Genomic DNA, 21,529 nt, shown 5'->3' on the forward strand with positions numbered 1-21,529 from the left:
CCCACAATGGTAAAGTAAAGTGCTCTCTATAAAACATGTACATCTCAACAATAGACTAGATTAATAGTAAACCACCTCAATAGTATGTCTACATGAGTATCTATAGCTCTCTAATACATTGCCTCGTTTTTCTCTATAGACTATCTCTAGGTTAGTAGATAGTTTTGCTCTCTCTTTTCATTTAATCTCTTCCAAGTAGGAAAATATGCTGACATGAATATCTTAGAGAGAGCCTATAGATAACCATTGTGGGTGTCCTTATGCCTTATTGAGATAGGTGTGGACGGACGTGATTGGCTGCGTATCAGTTGATTGAGCCTGTCCCTCTACAACCAACGCGATTGTCCGGAAAAGCGAAACAAAAATCTCGGAATCCCAACCCTCCAATTTTTTCCCAGCGGTGGATCGGGACCATCCGCACGCGATTGGACGGCCCAGATACAATATTAATCCACAATTTTTTTAGTCCCACCTCAGATCCCAACGCCCCTTCTTCCCCATATATAAATAACCTGAACCCCTCGAAATCAAATGCAACAAAACCAAACCAAATTACCAAACCTCTATTGTCCCTTTCTTCCATCGCCGCCGCCGCCGAGAAGCGAGCAGCTCGCCGGCGCCGGAGACGAAGAAGCTAGCAAGCCATGCCGACCGACCACCACCACCCGGATGCGGCGGCGGCGGCGGCGGGGAAGGGGGCCCACCACCACCACGGCGGCGGCGGGAAGGTGCACAAGCTGCTCAAGTCGGCGTTCAAGCGCGGCGGTGACCACCACCACCCCGGCAGCGGCGGTGGCGGCGGCGACCAGGAGGGGGACCTGCTGAGCCGGTCGGCGTCCGGGTCGTCGTCGACGTCGGCGGCGAGCAGCAGCAGGGCGGCGTCGTCGTCTTCCGGGAGGCGCGGCGGCGGCGGGAGGAGGGGCGACGACACCTGCTCCTCCGTCGACGGCGAGAGCGGCGAGCTCGACGGTGAGCAGCCGACCTGCCTGCCCCCCTTAATTGGAGTAATTCGTTCTAATTTTTCTCCGTTTATCTGCTTCGTTGGATCAATTAGGTGAAATTAGAGCGAATTTATATGGTTTGGTGAAAATTTAAAACAACGTGAAATTCTCGATAACCATTTCTGCATTTTCTTTTGGTGCTAGATTTTTTTTAACTAGTCAACTATCTATGGATTATTGTCGCAAGGCACCAGCTTATAATAGTGAGAATCGAAGGCATGATAGCAGTGTGTAACACTCACCTAAAAACACATAATTGAAGTCAGTCTTCGTAAACTGTTCACAGCTGGTGTTTATGCAACAAACTAAAAAAACAAAACTGTTAATTGTTTGTCCATTCACCAATGAGAATAAATTAGTCTTAAAAGATAGTGTTAGCAAAAATGAATAAATCGATAATTCGTTTAATACTTTTCCTAATACTATTGTTTATATTTCATCTTCTACTTCAATGGGATTTCATTACTAGAACACATGTTTTTTTTATGAAATACAACAAATCAGGGAACGTGCGTTAGGACTTGCTGATTTTTTTAATTGCATTTTCCCCCCCTCTTAAGTACTGTGATGTTTATTCCCTGTTGCAAAAACTATATAACAAGCAATGACTTATGATTGGTTAGTGATGGTCGTGGAAGTTGTTAGTTGCAGAGCTCACCCATTTTTGTATTCACCTAATTCTACTGTTTAATCACAATATTTTTGTCATTCATGACAGTGACATGTTTAGGAAAGACATGTACTAACACCACGGAAGTTAGGATGTACTGTAATAAAGATATCCCAATATGATTCAGTGGCGCCGTAGCATCGATGATTATCCAGCGAAGTCTCCCCTGTAATTAATAGAATTAATGTTGGGTCATGTTCTTGGAAGCTACACTAAGTACACAAGAAATAAATTTTCCGTAGTTTGGAACATATATTGCCATTCTTAATTTTCCTTAAGATCACAGAATTGCTGGGTTTTGTCCCTTTTCCTTGTCTTCTTTGGTAAAGTAATCCAACCATTCCTCTTAAGCCTCGCCTAGTTAATAGTTATCTTTTAATTCTTGCATTTCCTTCTTTTTTTTTTCTTCTTTTTTTCTTTTGCAAATATAGAGGATGAAAGTTGCCTTTTCATATTAAAGATCTTAGCTGCTGAACTAGCTGAAGAACATGAAAAATTGTCTCTTTCCCAGATGTAGCTTTCATATATCACAAAGTCTAACAAGCAGGCTCCCCTTTTCTTTCTTGGCCTGCTCTTTTAATGTTCTGGAGCATAAGAAAAATACCTTGGGTCCCATGCTAATCAAATTGGTGGCTTATATCAGTTTGGACAGCAGATCAAATTTATTGAGCAGTCCCTTTCTCAAATAGTCCATACATTTATCAGCACACTTTCTTTTATAGATAATGCAATCTTAGGTTGGATCTGAAAACTTGGCAGTGCTCTAGTCATACTGAAGGAAAGGAGTACTGAAACGTGGCACCCACAAATGGTCTACTTGATTCATTACTAGCATAAAAATATAAGCAAAATTTTCCACAAATTTTTTAGGTGCACAGCCATTTTAGAAATGCCTGCATATGTACTATTTTTTTCACTCGAAATTCCAACATATGCTTGTCTGACAGTTAAGCGACAATTGACTCGTGCATTGTGCTCATTATCTCACTTGTTTTATTAAAAATATCTGCATTCGGAGCCTCTTACTTCATGACCATGATATCTTTCTAGCTGCCAATTTGGTTAAAAGATTCCCACTGGATTTTCTGTTGGATTTGGATCTCAACAAGTTCATGGAGCGAAGAGCATCGGCCAGCTAGATCTCCAATGCTTCCTTAAACACTGGCAGAGTGGCAGCTTAGAAACCAAGAAGGCAAAATAATTCCACTTGCAAAGCATGTCTTGATCTTTGTGACATTCTGAATAGTGTCAAAGAAAACGCATGCCAAGGTTGCATATCTTTCAGTAAACAAGTGATCTTAATCACTGATCAATGTGGAGACCACTTGTGAGCATTTGATTAATTTTGTTCCTTGATCCAAAACTCATTTCTATAATGAAGAATTGTTTATTAATCTGCACAGAACTTGTATTTTCTTTTCTAATCATCAGCTCTTCAAATACTAATTAATTAGCATATCAAATGGACTCATATGAGATTGAGATTGGCATCATCAAGAATTGTTAGTTAATCTGCACAGCATTCGCACTTCCTTTTCTAATTAATCTCCAGTTCTTCACATACTAATTTAATTAGGTTAATTGCATATCAAATGGACTCAACTCATGCATATGATGAGATTGATATTGTGATAATCAAGAATAAGTGTTTGATAGTTTGATCTTTGATGAAGGATCCAAGAATGCCAAGGTGTTGGCGGCGCTGCGTGACGCGAAGATCAGCTACGCTTACGAATCGTTCCCGTGGGAGAAGAAGATGAAGGAGTTGTTGCCGGTGCCGGCGGCGAGCTGCTTCCTGTCGATGCTGCTGCTGCCCAAGTCCGCCGACGGGTCGCACACCCGGTACAAGTCGCTGGAGGACACCCTCGCCCGCGCCGACGCGTGGCTGGCGTCGTCGCAGGCCGCCGGCGTCCCCGTCGCCTTCATGAACGTCCAGACGGAGGCGCTGCTCACCAAGATCTCCGGCGAGATGGCGCTGTCGACGGTGAACATGGGCTCGCTGTCCGACCTCGCCAACATGGCGAACGCCAGCCTGTACGGGTTCGAGGACTACCACGGCGTGGACATCGGCGTCGTGCGCGCCGTGCGGCTGTGGTACACGCCGGTGGCCGGCGAGGCGGCGCTGGAGATCAAGCTGCTCCCGGGGGACACGCGGCTGGGGTTCGCCATCAGCCGCACCGAGGAAGGGTTCATCTACGTGTCGTCGGTGGCGGAGGAGAGCACGCCCGGCGTGGCGTCGACGCGGTCGGGGCTCCTGGAGCTGCACCGCGCCGCGCGCAGGGCGTCGCGGCTGCTGGTGGTGTCGCGCGTCGGCGGCGAGAAGGTGCTCCCCTGGATGGTGTCCACCGCCGGCGACGTCAAGTGCTTCGACACGGTGTCGCTCAGCCAGAAACTGTCGCTGCACCGCCACGCGCTCCGCCCCATCACGCTCCACTTCCTCATGTGGGACACCGCCCTCACCGTCAAGGACGTGGCCAAGCCGCCGCTGCCGCCGCCGCCGACAATGCTCATGCTGCCGTCGCCACCGTCGCCGCCGCCGTCCGACGCGGAAGGGGACGCGCCGCCGCCCAGTGGCGACGGCGACGAGGCCCCCGGCAGCGGCGCCAAGGGCGGCAAGGACTCGTCCTTCAGGTTCCAGAACATCGACCTCCTCCCGGACAGCTGGTTGTGAATTTTTTTCTTTTTTTAATTTTAACAAGAAAAAATGTGTGTTTTACACATTGTGTAATAGAGAACTACTATTTGCTTATATAGTTAGTACTAAATGAGCATGTTTCCAAAGTCTATTGGGTGGTTTTGATTTTGCTAATTTGCGGACACCCGCTACTTCCGTTCCGCGCGCATGATCTTCACAACCCATGTCATTGTATAAGAGCAAGTTTAACAGTACAAGACTACAAGCCTACTGCTATATTTAGACCGTGTTCGTTCCCCAACTTTCTCAACTTATACTCCCGCATCTTTTATGCGCACGTTTCCCAAACTACTAAACGCTACAATTTTTTTATAACAATTTGTATAACAATTCTGTATATGTGAATTGCTTATGTTTACTTATCGAGCTGAAAGTTTTTGATGAATTGTTTATGCTAACTTAAATAAAGAATGACTATTAGTAGTACTACACTTGTGTATTGACTATTTTTTAGTTTCTTAAAAGAAGTTAGCTTCTTAAAAGAAGATTTATACTGCTGGCGACCTATGCTTATTGTGCTATGAATTTAATAGATAGAAGGATATATGCTCCAGCACATGGGGAAAAATGCGAGGATTGTCATACCAACGGATAATCTTCCTAGCAAAGGACTCTCATCAAAGCAGATTACTGGTATGTGTTTTTTTTACCTTATCCTATGTTGGTCATGCTGTGTGCACCCGTCGTTTTCTTTCGTTATCCTATCATTGCATTTCATGCTTCAAATATAGCTCATGCGTTTTAAAATCCTACACTCGCAAAGTTCCAATAATTTTAAAATATACCTCATGATTGAATTTGCAAAGTTTCAATAATTTGAAAATATATAACCAGTAGCTCTGTTGATTGAAATAAAAAAACAAAGGGCTTACCCAATGGATACTGGACAAAGTACACCACGTTTCTCAAATTTGATGTACACCTAACGTGCTCAAACCATAAATTTCAGTATGAATTCGGTTCCAAAATATATATAGATTTCTTGGAATACATGTTAGATATGCTATAAATATGGCCTTTATGTAGCCTAGCTTTATCCAGAGGATGAGAGGAAGGCAGCCATGTTGCTACTTGCTAGAATTGAGTTGCAGTTCTACTAGCTTTCCTTAAAGGTTCAAGTCTGCTGAAAGTGATATACCATTTATGTTTAATAAAGTTTTAAACTTACTCAGTTAATCATATTGCCAAGAGGCTAATCCTGATTTTTACAACTACCATATCTTCACAGCAATCCAGCAAATCGACCAGCTCAATATGGTAGAATACCATGTACCATGAATTGGGGTTGCTTTCCTAATTGAACTGTACATGTTCAAATGAACATTTAGGCGCATTTCTATCTCAGCATTGTAAATATCCTTTTCTTCGTATGTATGCTGATTCAGTGACCAATTTGCATCTATTTTATGCACTTAGAAAATTTTATAGCGTGTGCCTATTGCAACGCACAGGGTATCAACTAGTATCTACTAATAGAATATCCTTTGTACTCCCTCCGATCCAAAATATATAGTTATTTAACGAATCTGTATATGTACTCATATTGTATATGTACTCATATTTTAAAAGAATGATTGAAGTGAGGTGAATATGACATAAACCACCACCAACCACTGTTTTCCGTGAAGAAACTTTTAAGGGTTTACCTGTCTCATTAAAATCCGCAGTTGATTAAATTTGTAAGTTGGTGTTCCTGTTTGGAGAAGAATCAACAGAATATCTAATAGCATAAAAATGGATCAAGTAAAGTACTTCCCTGTCCTAAAATGTTGCTACCTAGTACGAAATCGGATACTTCCTGTCTATATTCGTTGTACTAGGAAGTGTTCAATTACTAGTACTAGGTAGCAACATTTTAGAACGAATGCAGTATATAGAAAAAAACTGATACGCTGTCTTGATCCTTCTTTTGTCTCAAACCCCATACCCCTATAATGATGGTAGAGTTAGGGTGACCTCAAAGTGGAATTGACCAGTAATGGTTGGTCGAAACTCTAGTGGGTAGACAGCTTACATGTAAAACTTAAACATAATTTGTAAAACGTGATGGCACACGATTCTTACAGGTGACCCTGGCATGGCATTTTCACGATTAAATAATATATTATTCTGGTTGTTGCCAAGTCTTTTGCTCCTATTAAGGGCATTGTTCTTCGTTTTTAAAGTTTCATTACAACACAATAGTAACATGTCAGTTATTATCTCTACTTTTTGAAAAGTGAAGTCGTTCTCCTGTCATCCCTTCATTCCAACATACGCAACGCGCCCATACGTGATAAAATGACCATAGTCATTTCCTAATTATATAGGCGGCCCTGTTAACATACGGGCTCCTAAGTTCATTTCTACTTATATGGGCCTAATTCAGGGCCGTTAACATACGAGCTTTCACTTCCTAATTATATAGGACAGACCCCTTAACATACAGGCTTCCAGTTCATTTCTACTTATATGGGCCTGATCTAGGGCCGTTAACATATGAGCTCCTAGTTTATTTTTAACTATATGGGCCTGACCTGACATGGATTAACTATTACGATAATCTATTAGTCTCTATCCTCATAGAGAAGCATAAGTAGCCTAACGATGGAGCCAAATAAAAGTTCGATACAAACAGATACAGACAAGCTTCTTTGTACTCACCATTGTACTTGCTATTTGTAGGTAAATCTAGTATACCCAAAATACAATCCCTACAAAAGCTTGGAACATAATTAATGATGAGTTAAAATCTGGCTTCCGACACATAGTTTCAGTTTTAAGAAAAATTAAGTACAATGTTCAGAGTCGATGCAGGCTATAGTGTGAGATCAATGAAATACAGGGCGCAATATACTGAAACAATGAAGTGAATTCTTTATTACGCCAGACAACACAAAAAAGAAGAATAACAAAAAGCCTAGTTTTACTGGGAGTACTAATTTTACAAACAGAATGCTAGTCCAAGTCCAGTATATTATATATAATGTACACTACACTGCTCAAACCTGATAAAATGTCTAAATTAACAGCAACAAAAACACCAGCTCCCTTCTGATAAAAGGAAATAACAAATTCTGTATGGACAGATCTATGCTGAATTTGCACTGCTGAAGTCCATGAGAAACCACACCTAGGTGCATTATTACCCACATTTTCTATGTTACAGGAAGGGGCTAGGTTAAGCAACACAAGGGCTTCACACCTTTACTGTACAAAACATTCATAACAATAAGAGCCTTTGGCGCTGAGACTATCCCCAGCACTCAATGAGACAAACTGTTGCGACAAAATTCTCTAACCTGGCCACTAAATTCCCCCAACAGACTTGTCTGCTCATGATGCAGTTGAGCCAGCAGAAAGAGGACCATCTCTCAGCTGCTGAAGACAGAGCTGAAGTTGCTTTTGGATCATCTCGGCGACCATTCGCAATCTTCCTTGGCCTGATTCTCCAACCGCAACAGAGCCATTCACAGTCTCCACTGCCCTGGCGACCTTCTGCTTACATCTTTCCCAGTCCTCGTATTGCAACCAGCAAGCTCTGCCACCATGGCTACCGTCCATTGCAAGGTATGCTATATGGTTGCTTTCCCCAAAAGAATACTTTAGTCGTACGGATACACAATACGGAAGCCAGGCAGCTCCGCCAGCTACATTCATATGAGGAATGAGAGCATGATCAAGTACAAAGGTCAGAGCAAACTCTAGAGAACTGTGGGCTCTATCATACTTAACATTGCTCTTAGCCAAAGTGCTTTCTGTGACATCATCTGAAACTGATCCTGAATGATTTTCCAGACAAATCTCAATCCGGGCTCTCTGAGCAGTGGCAATGTCCCCATGAGCCTGGGAGAAACCTTTCTTCCAAGCAATTAGTTTTAAAAATTCTCGCAGCACTGAAATCGGTAGTGTAAGCAAAGTGATAAATGAAGCAACTCTGGAAGCATCATATGGTTCAGAGGCAACACGCCTGCTGAAATAATCACATATCTCGTTGATTTCAGGTGGAGCTAGCTCTTCCTGTGCACTGTTCTGAGCTTGCTGCTGCTGTTGCTGGTGATGGAATCGCTTGACGCTTAAAACTTGTAGAAGCAATTGAACCCGATGAACACTAACTGCAAATACATAACCTCTGCAAGATAGAAGAAAATATTTACCAGAGATAATAAATTCTTCAATACTTGAACTTGATTGAAAGAACACAAAAATAAGAAGCACTTTGAGCTGCATAAAGAGTCACTTTTCCAGCTTATCGCTTGAGACTAGGTTTGCATAGTTATGTTGATCACAGCCCAATAAATAAAATGAACATCAGAACAATAGTCACTACAAAAGAAAAAAAAAAAGAAGCATTCAAGGGTAGTGGGCACTGGGCAGTGGCACAATTTCCCAAAGAAAATCAGCAAGAGCTCAATATTGTTAACACTAGAGTGATATGGATGGGAACTGCCTATGTACAATAAGATTATTGGGCTATTGAGTATTGACCCCAAGGTTCCAAAGCCAGTTTTGCCAGAAGTACTGGACCCTGGTGAAAACCAGTAACTGGACAATTACCAAATTTTTCTGGACAAAAAAATTAGATCCAAATATTTGAAATTTTGAAAAGTGGCTGGCCAAACAAAATCTAAATTTAAATAGTAAATATTATATTCTTTTTCAATTTGAATTCGCATCCTTCCAGCTGATAACCACTCAACTACCCTAGACCGGTGACTGGCTGGTTGCCATTCGTTTTTGAACCCTGATTAGCAATCGACTATTTTATTGTAGCTTACTTCAATGTAGAAGTGAATAACATTTTTTTATGATATCAAAACATGACAACACACTTCAGGTTCTCAAGCAATAGTAGAGATTAGAACAGTAATTTTACCCCACATAGAACCGGAGTGCAGGTTGCTCTTGATCCAAATTCAAGAGAGCACCCTCATTTTCCTTCAAAATCGACCCCAGTATCTCTTTCAGAAGTTCAGGCAATTGTGCAAACAACCATAGAACTCCAAGGTACTTGAGGATCCCTCTTAAAACCTTCTTGAGAGCTGCCAAAGGAACCCAACCACCACCGTAGCCACCATCATCCCCAAGCCCAATGAAAGCTGTATTCAGCTCTCCTTTCACATGAACAGGGAGGTTAGCTCCAGATGTTAGTCGCACAGAGGCCCCACCAATCCCTGAAGCAAGTCCTGAAGAGGCCAACATGGCATTACCTGCTCGACTCAAATTGGCTGCTACATGGTTAGCAACTCCAGAAGCAGGCCTGGACATACCAATACCTTGAGTCACGTTTACACGATTTGCATTGGATGCAGGTTGCAGAGTTCCAGCACTGCTATTTAAATGCGCACCGGCCTGTGTAGCATTCATGAAACTGGGTTCAAGAGCATTTAGACCCTGAGCAACATGTTCCATTATGAATGGTCGAAATTGTGGGCACGGCAACGATCCACCAACCAGAGGTCCTCCTTTAGGAGGAGTTGCTGGTTGTAGCCAAACCTGATCCCCAGCGAAACAGCGCATGTCAACAGAAAATTTCTTCCGATATATAATGCGTATCCAGTATGGCCCACGGAGCACAACAGAAACATCAAAGGGCAGCAAAGAACTAGGAACAAGTCCAGGCCCACCCCGTCCAGCAGCGGAAAGCATCGCAGCAGTGTGGAGATTATGACTTCCCAAATGGGTGGCAGCAACATTTGCGGGGGAAGGTGCGTGATGCATGGTTGTTGATGATGAACCATTTGCTAATGGTCCCTGGGTGGGGATGTTGTTCATCTGCTTTGGCATGGAGTTGTATCCAGAAGAAACCGTTACAGGCATTCTTGCTGGACGAATTGCACCCCCAAGGGCAAGCAAAGGCCCTGCTGTCAGCCGAATGCAGTCCAGGAAGGATGCTACCTCACCACCGTTCACGAAATCCTCCAAAAACTGCATTTATGTGAAATTGATTATAACTAAACATTCTCAGTAGAAAAACATAAGTAGAAAACTAAAGAAAAACTGGCAAACCTTTGTGTGTGGCCAAAGCTGATCAGGAGAAACATGCATTGTGCAGCCTCCCTTAGCACTTTCCCACTCAACAACAAAGTGTACCATAGGCATTGTGCCATAACTGAACCACAAGCTCATTAAGCCAACAGCTTCAATCCTGAAAGTCTTTCTCATTTGTTCGGATAGCCTGTCTGCAGCATCACTATTACCCTTATTAACAGGCTGCGACTTTATATCCGTAGATGTCTGATCATCATCTAGCTTGTCATTAAGTTTGACACCAATCAATCTCCTCATTCCACGGGCAAATGAACGGGCATTTGCAAGCCTTCGTAGATCTGACACAAGCTTCTGAACACTGTCTGGTTCAACATTGCTGTAAGTTAAAATAACACCTTCTGCATCAAAAGAGATATGCGAATCCATCTCAGAGGTGTTTGCGACACGAACACCAACACCCCATGAGGTTGTGGTGCTTCCTGTACTTAGCTCCCAGAGTTCCCTAAAATGTGGATCGTTTATCCTAACATCCCAAGACATACTTCCAGCCTTGCCGAGGCGTAAGCATATGTGTTTCCAAGAATCATCCCGAGCAAAAGGTAACCTTAGCCAAAGATTAGAGGATGGTGATCGTAAGCCCACTTCTTCAACATATGGAATGGCAAGAGAATCCATATGGGCAGTTATTTGAGCATGTTTAATGGACAATGAACAGTGTCTTATGACATGTAGTAGCACCGAAGCATATGTAGTTGCTGGGACACAATTATTTCTTTCAGCCAGAATATTTCCGTAGGTGAGGCTTGTTCTTGATTGTGAGTCTGATGAATATGCTTGCAAAGGAGACCAACTCTCTATTGATTCTGATATTCTTCTTCGCTTCCTTGGGCTACTGGGTTTCAATCCTTGCAATGAAGGGAGGTTCAGAAATAAATCTGAAATAGAACGCTTTCTAGATGCACCATCAGAGCCCATAGTGATAAGGTTGATTGATCCTGCCAAAATGCCCAAGTAAGATAAACATATTCACTATAACCCCTTCACAACCAAAGGCTTATTTTGTGGTTGCTGTGCTGCACCGTGCTTATTTTTAAATTACTATAGAAATGTAACTATATAATCCTTGTGGTTTGATTTACATATCAAATTAATGTTACAGAAAGTATGCCATTCAACGGTAATGTTTTCTCACAAGTGCGCAATCTTTTTTAATACAATTCGTATTATCATTAACTTTGATATTAAAAGGAAAGCAGTTCACCAAACAGGAAAAAAAATGACTAAAAGCAGTTGCACCAAAGGAGATTATCATAATCCATACCAGTAACAAACAAAGCCTAAGTCCATTTTATTGCTATGTGTTGCTTCAAAATGAAGTTCAATGGGAAATTAAGAATATGATTATATTATATTTGCACTCTCCACCACTATCTTACTGATACAAATTTGAATACATCTGTAATTCCATTAAATAGGGTGTGCATGGCCCATATTATTATTAACAGTTTTTTGATTTGGTGTCTTGGCCTGTGCAAGGTGGCTGGACAAATTTATTTGAGGGAGAGAAACTATAAAACTATCTAATTTATCATAAAACTTATTCCAAAACTGCCTGTATATGAACTTTGAGCAGGGATTTAATTACCATTAATCTTGCTTGCAGGGACGAGCTGAAGTGATTTACTTCCATCAGCAATCACATGTTCAGTTGGAGAGCTCAATGAGCTCAGTTCATGATTAGAATTAGAACTTGGCAACTTGATTGAAGATGATTTTGTTACAGTGCTTGAGGAAAAGGTGTTTGTACTTTGTACATGTCTCAAATTACTTGGTAAATAACTGTTCAAACCAACCCCGGGAGAAAATTTTGATCCACTGTAAGCTGATGAGGCCCCTTCAATTGATGCATTAGCTCTAGTACCTACTCCTTGAAAACCAACAGAAAGAGAACCTGGATGAGAGGTAGACTGCAAAGTAGTTTGCGGCAAAGAATGGTTTGGAACAGCAAGAGCCCCGTGTTCATATTCAAAAACTTCATCAACAACAGAAGAGAACGATGGTGAACAAGCAGGCAGCAGTGGAAGAGGCTCAATGCCACTTTGAATGGGGAGTCTATTTTCTATTACGTCATCACAATTCCCTATATTCTGTAGGGCATGCAGCTTCGCATCAAACATATTTGTATTCGATTCACTTTTACTAATCTGTATCTGTCCAATATCAATCTTATTAAACCTCAAAGCTTCCTTTGTGCATGCATTTGTGTTTGTCTTATCATTTGCATCAGATTGTGTCTCAAGCAAATGAAAAACAGGCCTGAAGTCCTTATCAAGTTGCATCAATAGATAATAGGCATTTGCACACTGTGGAAATCCCATCACCATCAGGTCTGAACCATGCAATATGTCCTTTGGAATCTTTAGAGTACCTTGAGACTTCTCATAAACCTGGAAAATAACAGAATTTTAGCACATCATACCTAGGAACCATAGCAAACTTAGCTTAGTAACTAAAGGATGGCAACTGTGTAACCACATCCAGACACTCTTATCAGCAGACTACACAGAAGAAAGTTCATAAGGTTGCGAATAGTGGAAATATCAGTAATTAACATGTTGACCCTAAGTGAAAAAATCTTTCAGAAATGTTGTTGGTTCACACTTCAGAACCACATGAGTTGTCCGACAGGTGACAGCTAAGCATTATTAAGATCATATTGATTGTAGTGACTATGATATATGGCTGCATGCATTTTTTTAATGCTCTTTACAAACACATTTTTTGTACCATGGGCTAATCGTCAAGAGAAAAAAGTTTGACTAGCAAATAAATAGCACAAACTAAATCCTGGGTCTACAGGGGAAAAACATGTCCTCATAATGCTATTTTTAAGGATATTATTATTCAATAAAATTGAAAAAGTGTGTCTGCACACACTCACAATGACATTCTTGTATACATGTGTTACAAATTTCAATGGTCAAGAAGTTAAGATATGATCAAGACAGTTTGACAACCTTAAGGCCAAAAAAACTTCCAGTAGCAGCAAATAGGTGGAGGATGCTCCTGGTTCTTAAGCTTGCAAAAACATCAGTAGCTGTAATACTCCCTTTATTTAGAGCTTCTTCACAATCTAGCAGTGCAGAAGGGGGTAAGATGTTTTCCGGCGACTGGAGGAGGAAGCGACCGCTCCTATTAAAGTTAGGAAAGAGTTAAAATATTAGGAGAAAGAAAAAAAAAGTCAGTCAAGAGTTCGTGTGCAATACATAGACGGTACGATGGTATCATTGCAACAAGGCAAACAGCAAAACTGTCAGCACGCTATATCATTCAGTGCTCAACTATGGGCGGAAATATTCTATTATACCAATTCACAACAATGTTCCCAAGAGAAGAGCCAAGCACTGAAATGGCAAGTCATGCTTCAATCTAATCAATCTATGTCAGTACGGAACTATGGGTCTAAATTGATTCCAAAATTGAAGGAACGATCTCTGTCCAAGATTCTCATTCTGAAGCAGGTGTATAAACCTGGGACAGACCAGACTTGTTCGAACAATATTATAAGTAGGAAAATACCCATCAAACAACTTTAGGTACCACATGCTTTTAGAGTAGGGAAGGAAAAGATGCCCACAGGCAATCAACCATCTAACAGTCAATTTGAATTACTAGGATCAATTCATCAGTAAAAGAGGCGGGTCTGTCATTCAGCACCAGAATGTGTCTTCTGATACCCCGTGTAATTTGGGATTACCTATAGCTCGAACAGCCTGGTTCTATAAGCTAACAGACGATGAGACAAGGCAACCAATATTCTTCTATTTTAGAAAGATAACCACTAGGACCAATGAGATATTTCGTAATAACATTAGTAACAACAGTACATCCAATATGTAAGATCAATGAAGCACTGAGAAGTGAGAAACTTCATTGATTGGAATGTTTATTGTGATTAGCTAAGTAATATGAGACTATCGTTATAATAGTGTGTATCTATATGCTGACTAGATGAGGTGACAAAGAATTGCGCAATTACAGGCATAATGATTTTATTCAAAACAAAGAAACCTTCTATTTTCAAATAAAGAAGACTAGCACGAGGTGGTTAATGAAGTACTGAAAATTGAGCAACCTGATATTTATTCCAAGACCAATATATGCTTGACCATAGGCCCTCACTTGAAGCACCTCATTTCCACAACAATCTGCAAAATCCTTTTGCTCTGTTTTCTGCGCAAGTTCGTAAATGTTTAACATTAAAGTTCAATCAAATGAACAAGATTAATATATAGCCACAACTGCATAAGGAGATGATGTAAACAAAAGATCCGTAATGCATCAATTAAAATTACTACATGAAAAATATATCATTCCATGTTTGTGCCTCATTTATCAATCATCTGTTCAGGAATTATATTACCATGTTATCCTGGGGTAAATAATCAGTACTAAGATGGCATGCATCTTTCAATGCTTTGCACATCATTAGAAGTTATTACAGAAAAAAGGTTGATATGGTGTGAATTAAGCAAGCATGCCACGAATCAAGTGACTGCGCAGGGGTTTATTGAGTTCAGACAACAAATTTGGTACTAACATGCTAATTCTACCAGTTCAGTTATCAGATACATATAAAAGTATCCCATCAGGAAAAAAATTATATAGGTGACATATGGACTGAGCTACAATATTAGAAATTTCACATTCAAACATGACCACAGCAGAGAAGGATAAGTTAGGAAAGGAACAACTTATGTCCCCTATCCCGGTGAGATCCTCTGTAGATCAACTTTCAATAGAAGCATTCTCCACTTCTTTTCACTAGATTCAGAACCAATAATAATAATAAATTGAACAAAACAAAAGGTTCAGCTCTAGACCTCTCAGGAAATATCATATGCTCCGTAAGGAGTTCTTCAGAATTTCATCTTGCAAACCATCAGTTGATTTGATGTTAAAACTAAAGCTGTAAATTTTACCTAGAATATACATATCTTATCTTATACTCCTTACAAGAGGGAGTAAAACATATGTTACTTCTACACCCACTGCACTGCAGATCTTTTGCGGGTGTAAATATGTAGGAAAACATATGTTAGTTGTAAGATTTTGATAGAAAAATATTGCATCTTTGCATATGAGTATAAGCAGGTGGCCGATTGGTTTCATATAATCATGTATATAGGTTTGAGATTTGAAAATAACTAATAGTTTGATTATGCCAGCAAACAGAAAAGTGTCAATACAACATGTAGTTTAAACATCATAAGGTAAACTATTTTTAGCACAACCAAACTAACATATGCATGCACATAACAATATAAGTTACCTACACAAATAAGTACAAAACGCACTACAGCACTATAACTGTACTCAATTCTTTTAATTGCCCAAACATTTTTTTGTCTTTTATAAGTAAATCTGTAAATATGGAAGAGCAACAGGTGAGGTAAGGGAAAACCAGAATAGGTTGAATTCAGATAAACTATACCAACTCAGCTCAGATATAATATTGAATTAATGTTTAGTCAACAGTAGATCTGTTATGAATTGTAATATGCTGCTACAAACAGGAATGTAATAAGAATGATATTTCCAATTATTACCTTCACCGGGTCCTTTGCTATTTCAACATCTCGTTTGAGGATAACATCTTTTGGTGACTGAGAAATTTGAACATTTTTGGACAGCTGTCTCTGGATATCAAGAAGACGAGTGTGCCTATTAGAAGCAATTGCTCTCAAAATGAGCTGTTCAACATCAATGCAACACAGATCAAGAGAAAGATTGGCTTCTTTATCCGTCAAAGGATCAAGTATAAACGAACTATGCTGGCACTTTATCTGCATGTCTTGCCTGGCCTCAATTTTGATAAATGGTGATGAATCAGATTCTGCTGAGCCACCAGCTTTTTCATCAAGCCAGTAATTTATTTTTAGGCCAGGTATCCTAGAACCACTCAAATCATATTCCCCATCCTGACCAAGCTGCATTAGAGGAGCACTCCCAGTTTGCCCTGTGGTGCTATCTGTGACAAGCTCAGATCTTATTGCATCTTTCCACCTTCCCTGCCGAAGAACATTGGTCTGCCTAATGATAGTGTCCATAGCAAGTGAGATGCACAACTCATGAAGTATGGCATACAGCACCATGAAGGGATTCTCAGAAACTGCCATTCGTCTTTCTATATCATCACCAAGTGCAAATCTCCTCCTCTCTTCTAGCTTAATAGGCCCGCCTTTGTCACCAACAAGTACCTCTAAATGCAAAATCCTCCATAAATCTAAGTGGCCACGATAACCAAGTGTAAGAAGAACTTTAAATTCTCCATCCACACGAAAAACAGCTATTCCATCAGCTACTGAAACATTAGAAACTTCTTTGGGTCTTGGAGTCACAAGAACTTTGTACCGCACGCTTGCATTCAACTTCTGTAAAGCACGCTTCTCTTCATCCGGAGAAAGTTTATTTTGGCTTCCTATATCTTCTATACATAATGGCAATCTTTGATAGTTCCCTGTAAGCATGACTTCTAAAGCAGAAGGGATGTCAAACATAGGAGCTCGAGCTTGCTGCAACCCCTCATGCATAAAGTACAGCGAATCAGCTGTTTGTGTGAAACATGTTTCATGGCTGGAGAGAGTTGATCCAAGCTGTTGACAATAATTAACCAATGGAACCTGCACAAATTAAAAGGAAAATCTTATTTGGTAAATAGAAGTAATGAATCTTTTGAAGAGTAACTGTCCAAAAAAACAAAGCTTTTGCACCAAAATATTAGATAGGTTCAATTGAGAAACAACAAAATGAAGAATTGGAGGGGTGTACCTAGTGCAAGACAATAGCTCGGCGGAATCACGCAAATCACTTTGAATCTACACGAGTACACGTATAAGAAGAAGACTGCAAAGTACATGGACAGAATAACCTATGGAATATTATATCAACCTTAAAGATTCCATTCTCAACCTGTACAGATGATAGGTATATATCCTCTGTTTAACAGAATTTGTCCAAACATCAGTTCGCAACAATTGTTTGTAGATAGAATCGTGATTTCAGTTACTGTTTCTTGACTACATGAGACTATGTTCTTAAATGCATTGCTAGAGCATACCACCAAACCAAAATATCAGAAAAACTAAAATGATGTTCTTAAGTCTTAAAAATATATGTTTCTAGGTTTAAAAAAATGTAAAATTATCTGCACCAACATTTCGAAAAAATGTACAAAAGCATGACAACAGTATCCACTCAATAACTTACTGGTTATCAATATATGCTGACAGTGTACTTCCCTTAAAAAGGAGATCTAGAGTGGCGGATCAGCTGGAACCACCCAACAGTAACCACTAACCAATAAACCTGACCTGGTGAAAGTTCACTACAGATGGCCTAGGTGAAAGTACAGTAAAGTACACTAGGAAAATAAGTTAACTGAAATATTAATGTTGTTAACACCAGGATATCTTTCTACTGAATAGAAGCCGTTTGCATCAATCAATCAATCAATCAATCAAAATGGACATCCTTTGTAATGTGAAAAGCGTGCAAGGATAGATGGGGACTGAAGTCTCTTGGCTAGGAATTCACCCATCCGATTATCCACATTCCATTACAGGCTAGGAGTACATCAGTAAATGGAGGCAACAAGATAAAATGTGAAGAGACACGGACCTGTTGGCACCATTTGGCAAGGACATGGAGGCGGAGCATGCGCTGGCGGGTGCGGGCGATGAATTTGAGCAGGTCGATCTTCTTCTCGGAGTCGGACCGCTGCCGCGCGCCATAGGCGCCACCCTTCCCCTCGCCCTCGTCCTGCGACTTCTCCACGAGCTCCCGCAGCGAGAGGTACGACTCCTCCGCCGCCCGCCGCACCACCGCGCCCAGCTCCACCGTCTGCTGCCCCAGCTCCCCCTCCGCCATAACCGCCCCGGAGCTAGGGTTTCCCGCCGCCCGGCCTCACTTCCCCCCCTCCACCCCGCGCGCGAGAGGGGCCCGATGAATCCCACCCACCACCAGTGACCGCATGCGCCGGCGGAGGAACCGGAGATCCTCCCCCTCCCCTCCCCCGCCGCCTCCGCCGCCTCAGTGGTGGCACCCCCCAGCACGGGGTGATGAGGCGCGAGGATTCAGCGGCCGCGCGCGTGTAGACAGAGTGTGTCGGAGGGTGGGGGACGAACGTCGTTCGAGGAGGCCGCCGGCGAGGGAGGAGAGAGGCCGGCTCGGTGGAGGATCGCCAGCGGCGGCGGCGGCGGCGGCGGAGCGAATAGGATTTGCCGATTTGGGGGTCGGTGTGTCCAACGGGAGAGAGGGAGGGAGGGTGGTGGAGTAGTGGATGAACGCGTGTGCGTAGGGAAACTAGTTTTGGCCCGCGCGTATTATCAGCCGTCCGATCCGGAAAATCAACGGCTAAGGATGTTCGAGTTCGAGTTCGAGTTCGAGTTCGAGTTCGGACAAGCGTTTTCTTTCCTGAATTTCTTCACAGGTAAGGAACTGCATTTTTAATTTGAGTAAATTTCACAAAAGTATATATACATCGATTAAATTATTGTAAATCTATAGATATATAAAATGATGTATTATAAAATTACAGATGTAGCACTAAATTTATCACATCACTATATGTTTAAATGTTTAAGATGTTGTATCAAAAAATATGGAGCATATTTAGCACTAAATTTATCGCAAAACTACTTATTTAATATTAAAGTTATCACAAAATTAAAGATTTTATAGTTTAGATCCTATTAGATTTTCATCCATATAAGTTTATATTGAGTAAATTTCACCTAATCACAAAAAATACGATCTAAGTGACACAAAATCGTAGGTATTTTGGAACATGACACGTAACACCAGGTATTATGGTCATAATATTTTTATAAAATCATACTATTGTACATTTTGACTTTGTTCTACTTTACTTTTAAGTCATAAACAATCACATCTCAAATTTTTATGAGTTTTTTCATCTACCATACAAATGATACGTCCATGTAGCTATAGCCTTTTAGAATTTTGATATATGATATTCAAATTTGTTAACGGACTGGTTTATGAAACTTTACGAGTCTTATGTGTCACGTGCCAAAAATTCAGATGATTTTGTGTAACTTAGGCTAGGTAGTGTTTTATGAAATTTACTCATTTATATATTTTTTTTATAATGGAAATGTGTTACATCTTCGGCCTCTGCCCGTAGACATACGGCCAAACTCATTTATATAAATTAGGTTAAGTTCTTTTTCTCTTAATTAGTAATTCCACTCTCAAATATTAATAATCTATCCTCCATTCATTATTCCACGAATAAAAAGAACTGGCCATCCCGAACTTATGACTCACGAGAAGCTTTTCCATCCAGAAAAGATTACAACATCATCTTTAAAAAAAAATCTTACAACAAGCATTAGAAAAGAAATGAAAGTACCGTTAGAACGGGTCAGCTCAAAGCAAAAGCTTATGTTACCCACAAAAGTGAGAGTTGAGTACAAAATGTAAGCATTAGTTAATTACGACCTGAAAACCAGTAAAAGTTATAAGAACAACTTGAGAAAGACCTGTTCGGCCAATCTCAAGCTTCCTTTTTTTAATAAGTCCACTTTACTTTCCTCACCTTTTCAACGAGTTTAAATGGTATCCAACTATCCATGAACCACAACATCGGAAATCTTGACCCCGCAACTTATAAAACCAGTTTAAATTACATCCCATGGTAGTATGGATAACTGTTTCACTGATGGCATCCTAGTCAGAAAAAGAAAAAAACATTCAAGGGCCATATGTATGTGAACTTTCACCTCTCCCCCCACATATCCCTCTTCTCATTAGTGAAACCATCCATCAGTATGGATTGAGGGCAAATCAACTCGCCATGTCAGTGAAAACATCCAACCATACTATCATGGGACCTAATTTAATCTGGTTTTATAAGTTGTGGGGTCAAGATTTTCGGTATTGCAGTTCACGAACACAATTGAAACTCAAAGAGTCCATTTTTACGCCCTCAAATATAGGTTGAATCTCATTCGCATCCCTCAACTATAAAACCGGATATATTGACCCCTTCAACGGTTAAAATCATGTGAAATGACTCTCTAACCTGTTTTGAGAATGGTTTTGGTTGACGCTGAAATGACTCTCTAACCTGTTTTGAGAATGGTTTTGGTTGACGCAACAATCAGTGGCATCCAAGTCAACAATAAAAAATAAAAAATAGATATAGGCAGATGCAGGCGCTACATGTAACACCGGTGGAGAAGTGCTTTTTACTCCCGGTTCGTAACCCCCAGTAGTCCCGGTTTTCCAGCCGGGACTACGAATCCGGGACTAAAGATCGCTATCTTTAGTCCTGGTTCAAATAACTGGGATTAAAGATGGACTAAAGATCCCTCTTTTTAGTCTGGGAGTAAAGAGAAAATAGCGGCAGTTCCAGATGGTCCCCTTTTCTTTTTTTTTATTTTCTCCCAAATCAAGTGGGAAGCATACCCCCAAATCAAAGTAACATCCCAAATCCACATCACAAATAAAGTAACATCACAAATCTTAAAGTTACATATACACACAAATCAAATACATTACAAATCCTAAAAAATTACACACAAATCAAATACATCACAGATCATCTCAGATCCATCCAATAATCACAAAATTATACATGTGAATCACAAATTAAAAAAAAAAGAAAACAACGCCGTTGCCGCCGCCGGCCACAACCGCCGGCCCGTCATCAGGCACGGCCCCACCAGCCGCCGGCTGCCGGATGGGAAGGGGAGGATGGGCAGGAAAGGGGAGAGGAGGAGGTGGAGGAGAGGGGAGGGGATGAGGAAGGGGAGGAGGTGGAGGGGAAGGGGAGGATGGGCAGGAAAGGGGAGAGGAGGAGGTGGAGGAGAGGGGAGGGGATGAGGAAGGGAGGAGGTGGAGGGGAAGGGGAGGATGGGCAGGAAAGGGGAGAGGAGGAGGTGGAGGAGAGGGGAGGGGATGAGGAAGGGAGGAGGTGGAGGGGAAGGGGAGGATAGGCAGGAAGGGAGAGGAGGAGGTGAAGGAGAGGGGAGGGGATCGGATGAGGAAGGGGAGGAGGTGGAGGGGATGGATCGGGATGAGGATGTAGGAAGCGGAGGAGGAAGGAGGATAAGGGATAGGATTATATACTACACTTCGAATTTTAGTTCCGGTTGATTTTTAGTC

The 21,529-nt window shown here is 41.2% G+C and overlaps 2 protein-coding genes across 2 annotated transcripts; one reads left to right on the forward strand and one right to left on the reverse strand.

The window, feature by feature from the left end:
• Positions 1–550: 550 nt before the first annotated feature.
• On the forward strand, positions 551–4,657 carry LOC127784222 (uncharacterized). The gene is made up of 2 exons (XM_052311409.1): positions 551–969; positions 3,345–4,657. The coding sequence occupies exons 1-2, from the start codon at positions 645–647 to the stop codon at positions 4,340–4,342; spliced, it is 1,323 nt and encodes a 440-aa protein (XP_052167369.1). The 5' UTR covers positions 551–644; the 3' UTR covers positions 4,343–4,657.
• Positions 4,658–7,199: 2,542 nt separating this feature from the next.
• Positions 7,200–18,665, reverse strand: LOC127783933 (mediator of RNA polymerase II transcription subunit 14-like). Its single transcript, XM_052311090.1, has 8 exons — positions 18,017–18,665; positions 15,946–17,019; positions 14,472–14,569; positions 13,354–13,528; positions 11,982–12,783; positions 10,355–11,331; positions 9,222–10,273; positions 7,200–8,477 (listed from the first exon to the last, which is right to left on the reverse strand). The coding sequence occupies exons 1-8, from the start codon at positions 18,263–18,265 to the stop codon at positions 7,682–7,684; spliced, it is 5,223 nt and encodes a 1,740-aa protein (XP_052167050.1). The 5' UTR covers positions 18,266–18,665; the 3' UTR covers positions 7,200–7,681.
• Positions 18,666–21,529: the final 2,864 nt, after the last annotated feature.

The sequence above is a fragment of the Oryza glaberrima genome, chromosome 9 (genome assembly GCF_000147395.1).
Source record: "Oryza glaberrima chromosome 9, OglaRS2, whole genome shotgun sequence".
NCBI classification, from domain to species: Eukaryota; Viridiplantae; Streptophyta; class Magnoliopsida; order Poales; family Poaceae; genus Oryza; species Oryza glaberrima.

What these genes read in the sequence shown, in the direction of transcription:
- LOC127784222 (XM_052311409.1), top strand. Translation starts at nt 645, where the DNA reads ATGCCGACCGACCACCACCACCCGGATGCGGCGGCGGCGGCGGCGGGG. An exon ending in CGAGAGCGGCGAGCTCGACG is followed by an intron (nt 970 to 3,344) that starts GTGAGCAGCCGA and finishes TCTTTGATGAAG; the next exon opens with GATCCAAGAATGCCAAGGTG.
- LOC127783933 (XM_052311090.1), bottom strand. Translation starts at nt 18,265, where the DNA reads ATGGCGGAGGGGGAGCTGGGGCAGCAGACGGTGGAGCTGGGCGCGGTG. An exon ending in TTGCCAAATGGTGCCAACAG is followed by an intron (nt 17,020 to 18,016) that starts GTCCGTGTCTCT and finishes TAATTTGTGCAG; the next exon opens with GTTCCATTGGTTAATTATTG. An exon ending in GCACTCCGGTTCTATGTGGG is followed by an intron (nt 8,478 to 9,221) that starts GTAAAATTACTG and finishes TCTATCTTGCAG; the next exon opens with AGGTTATGTATTTGCAGTTA.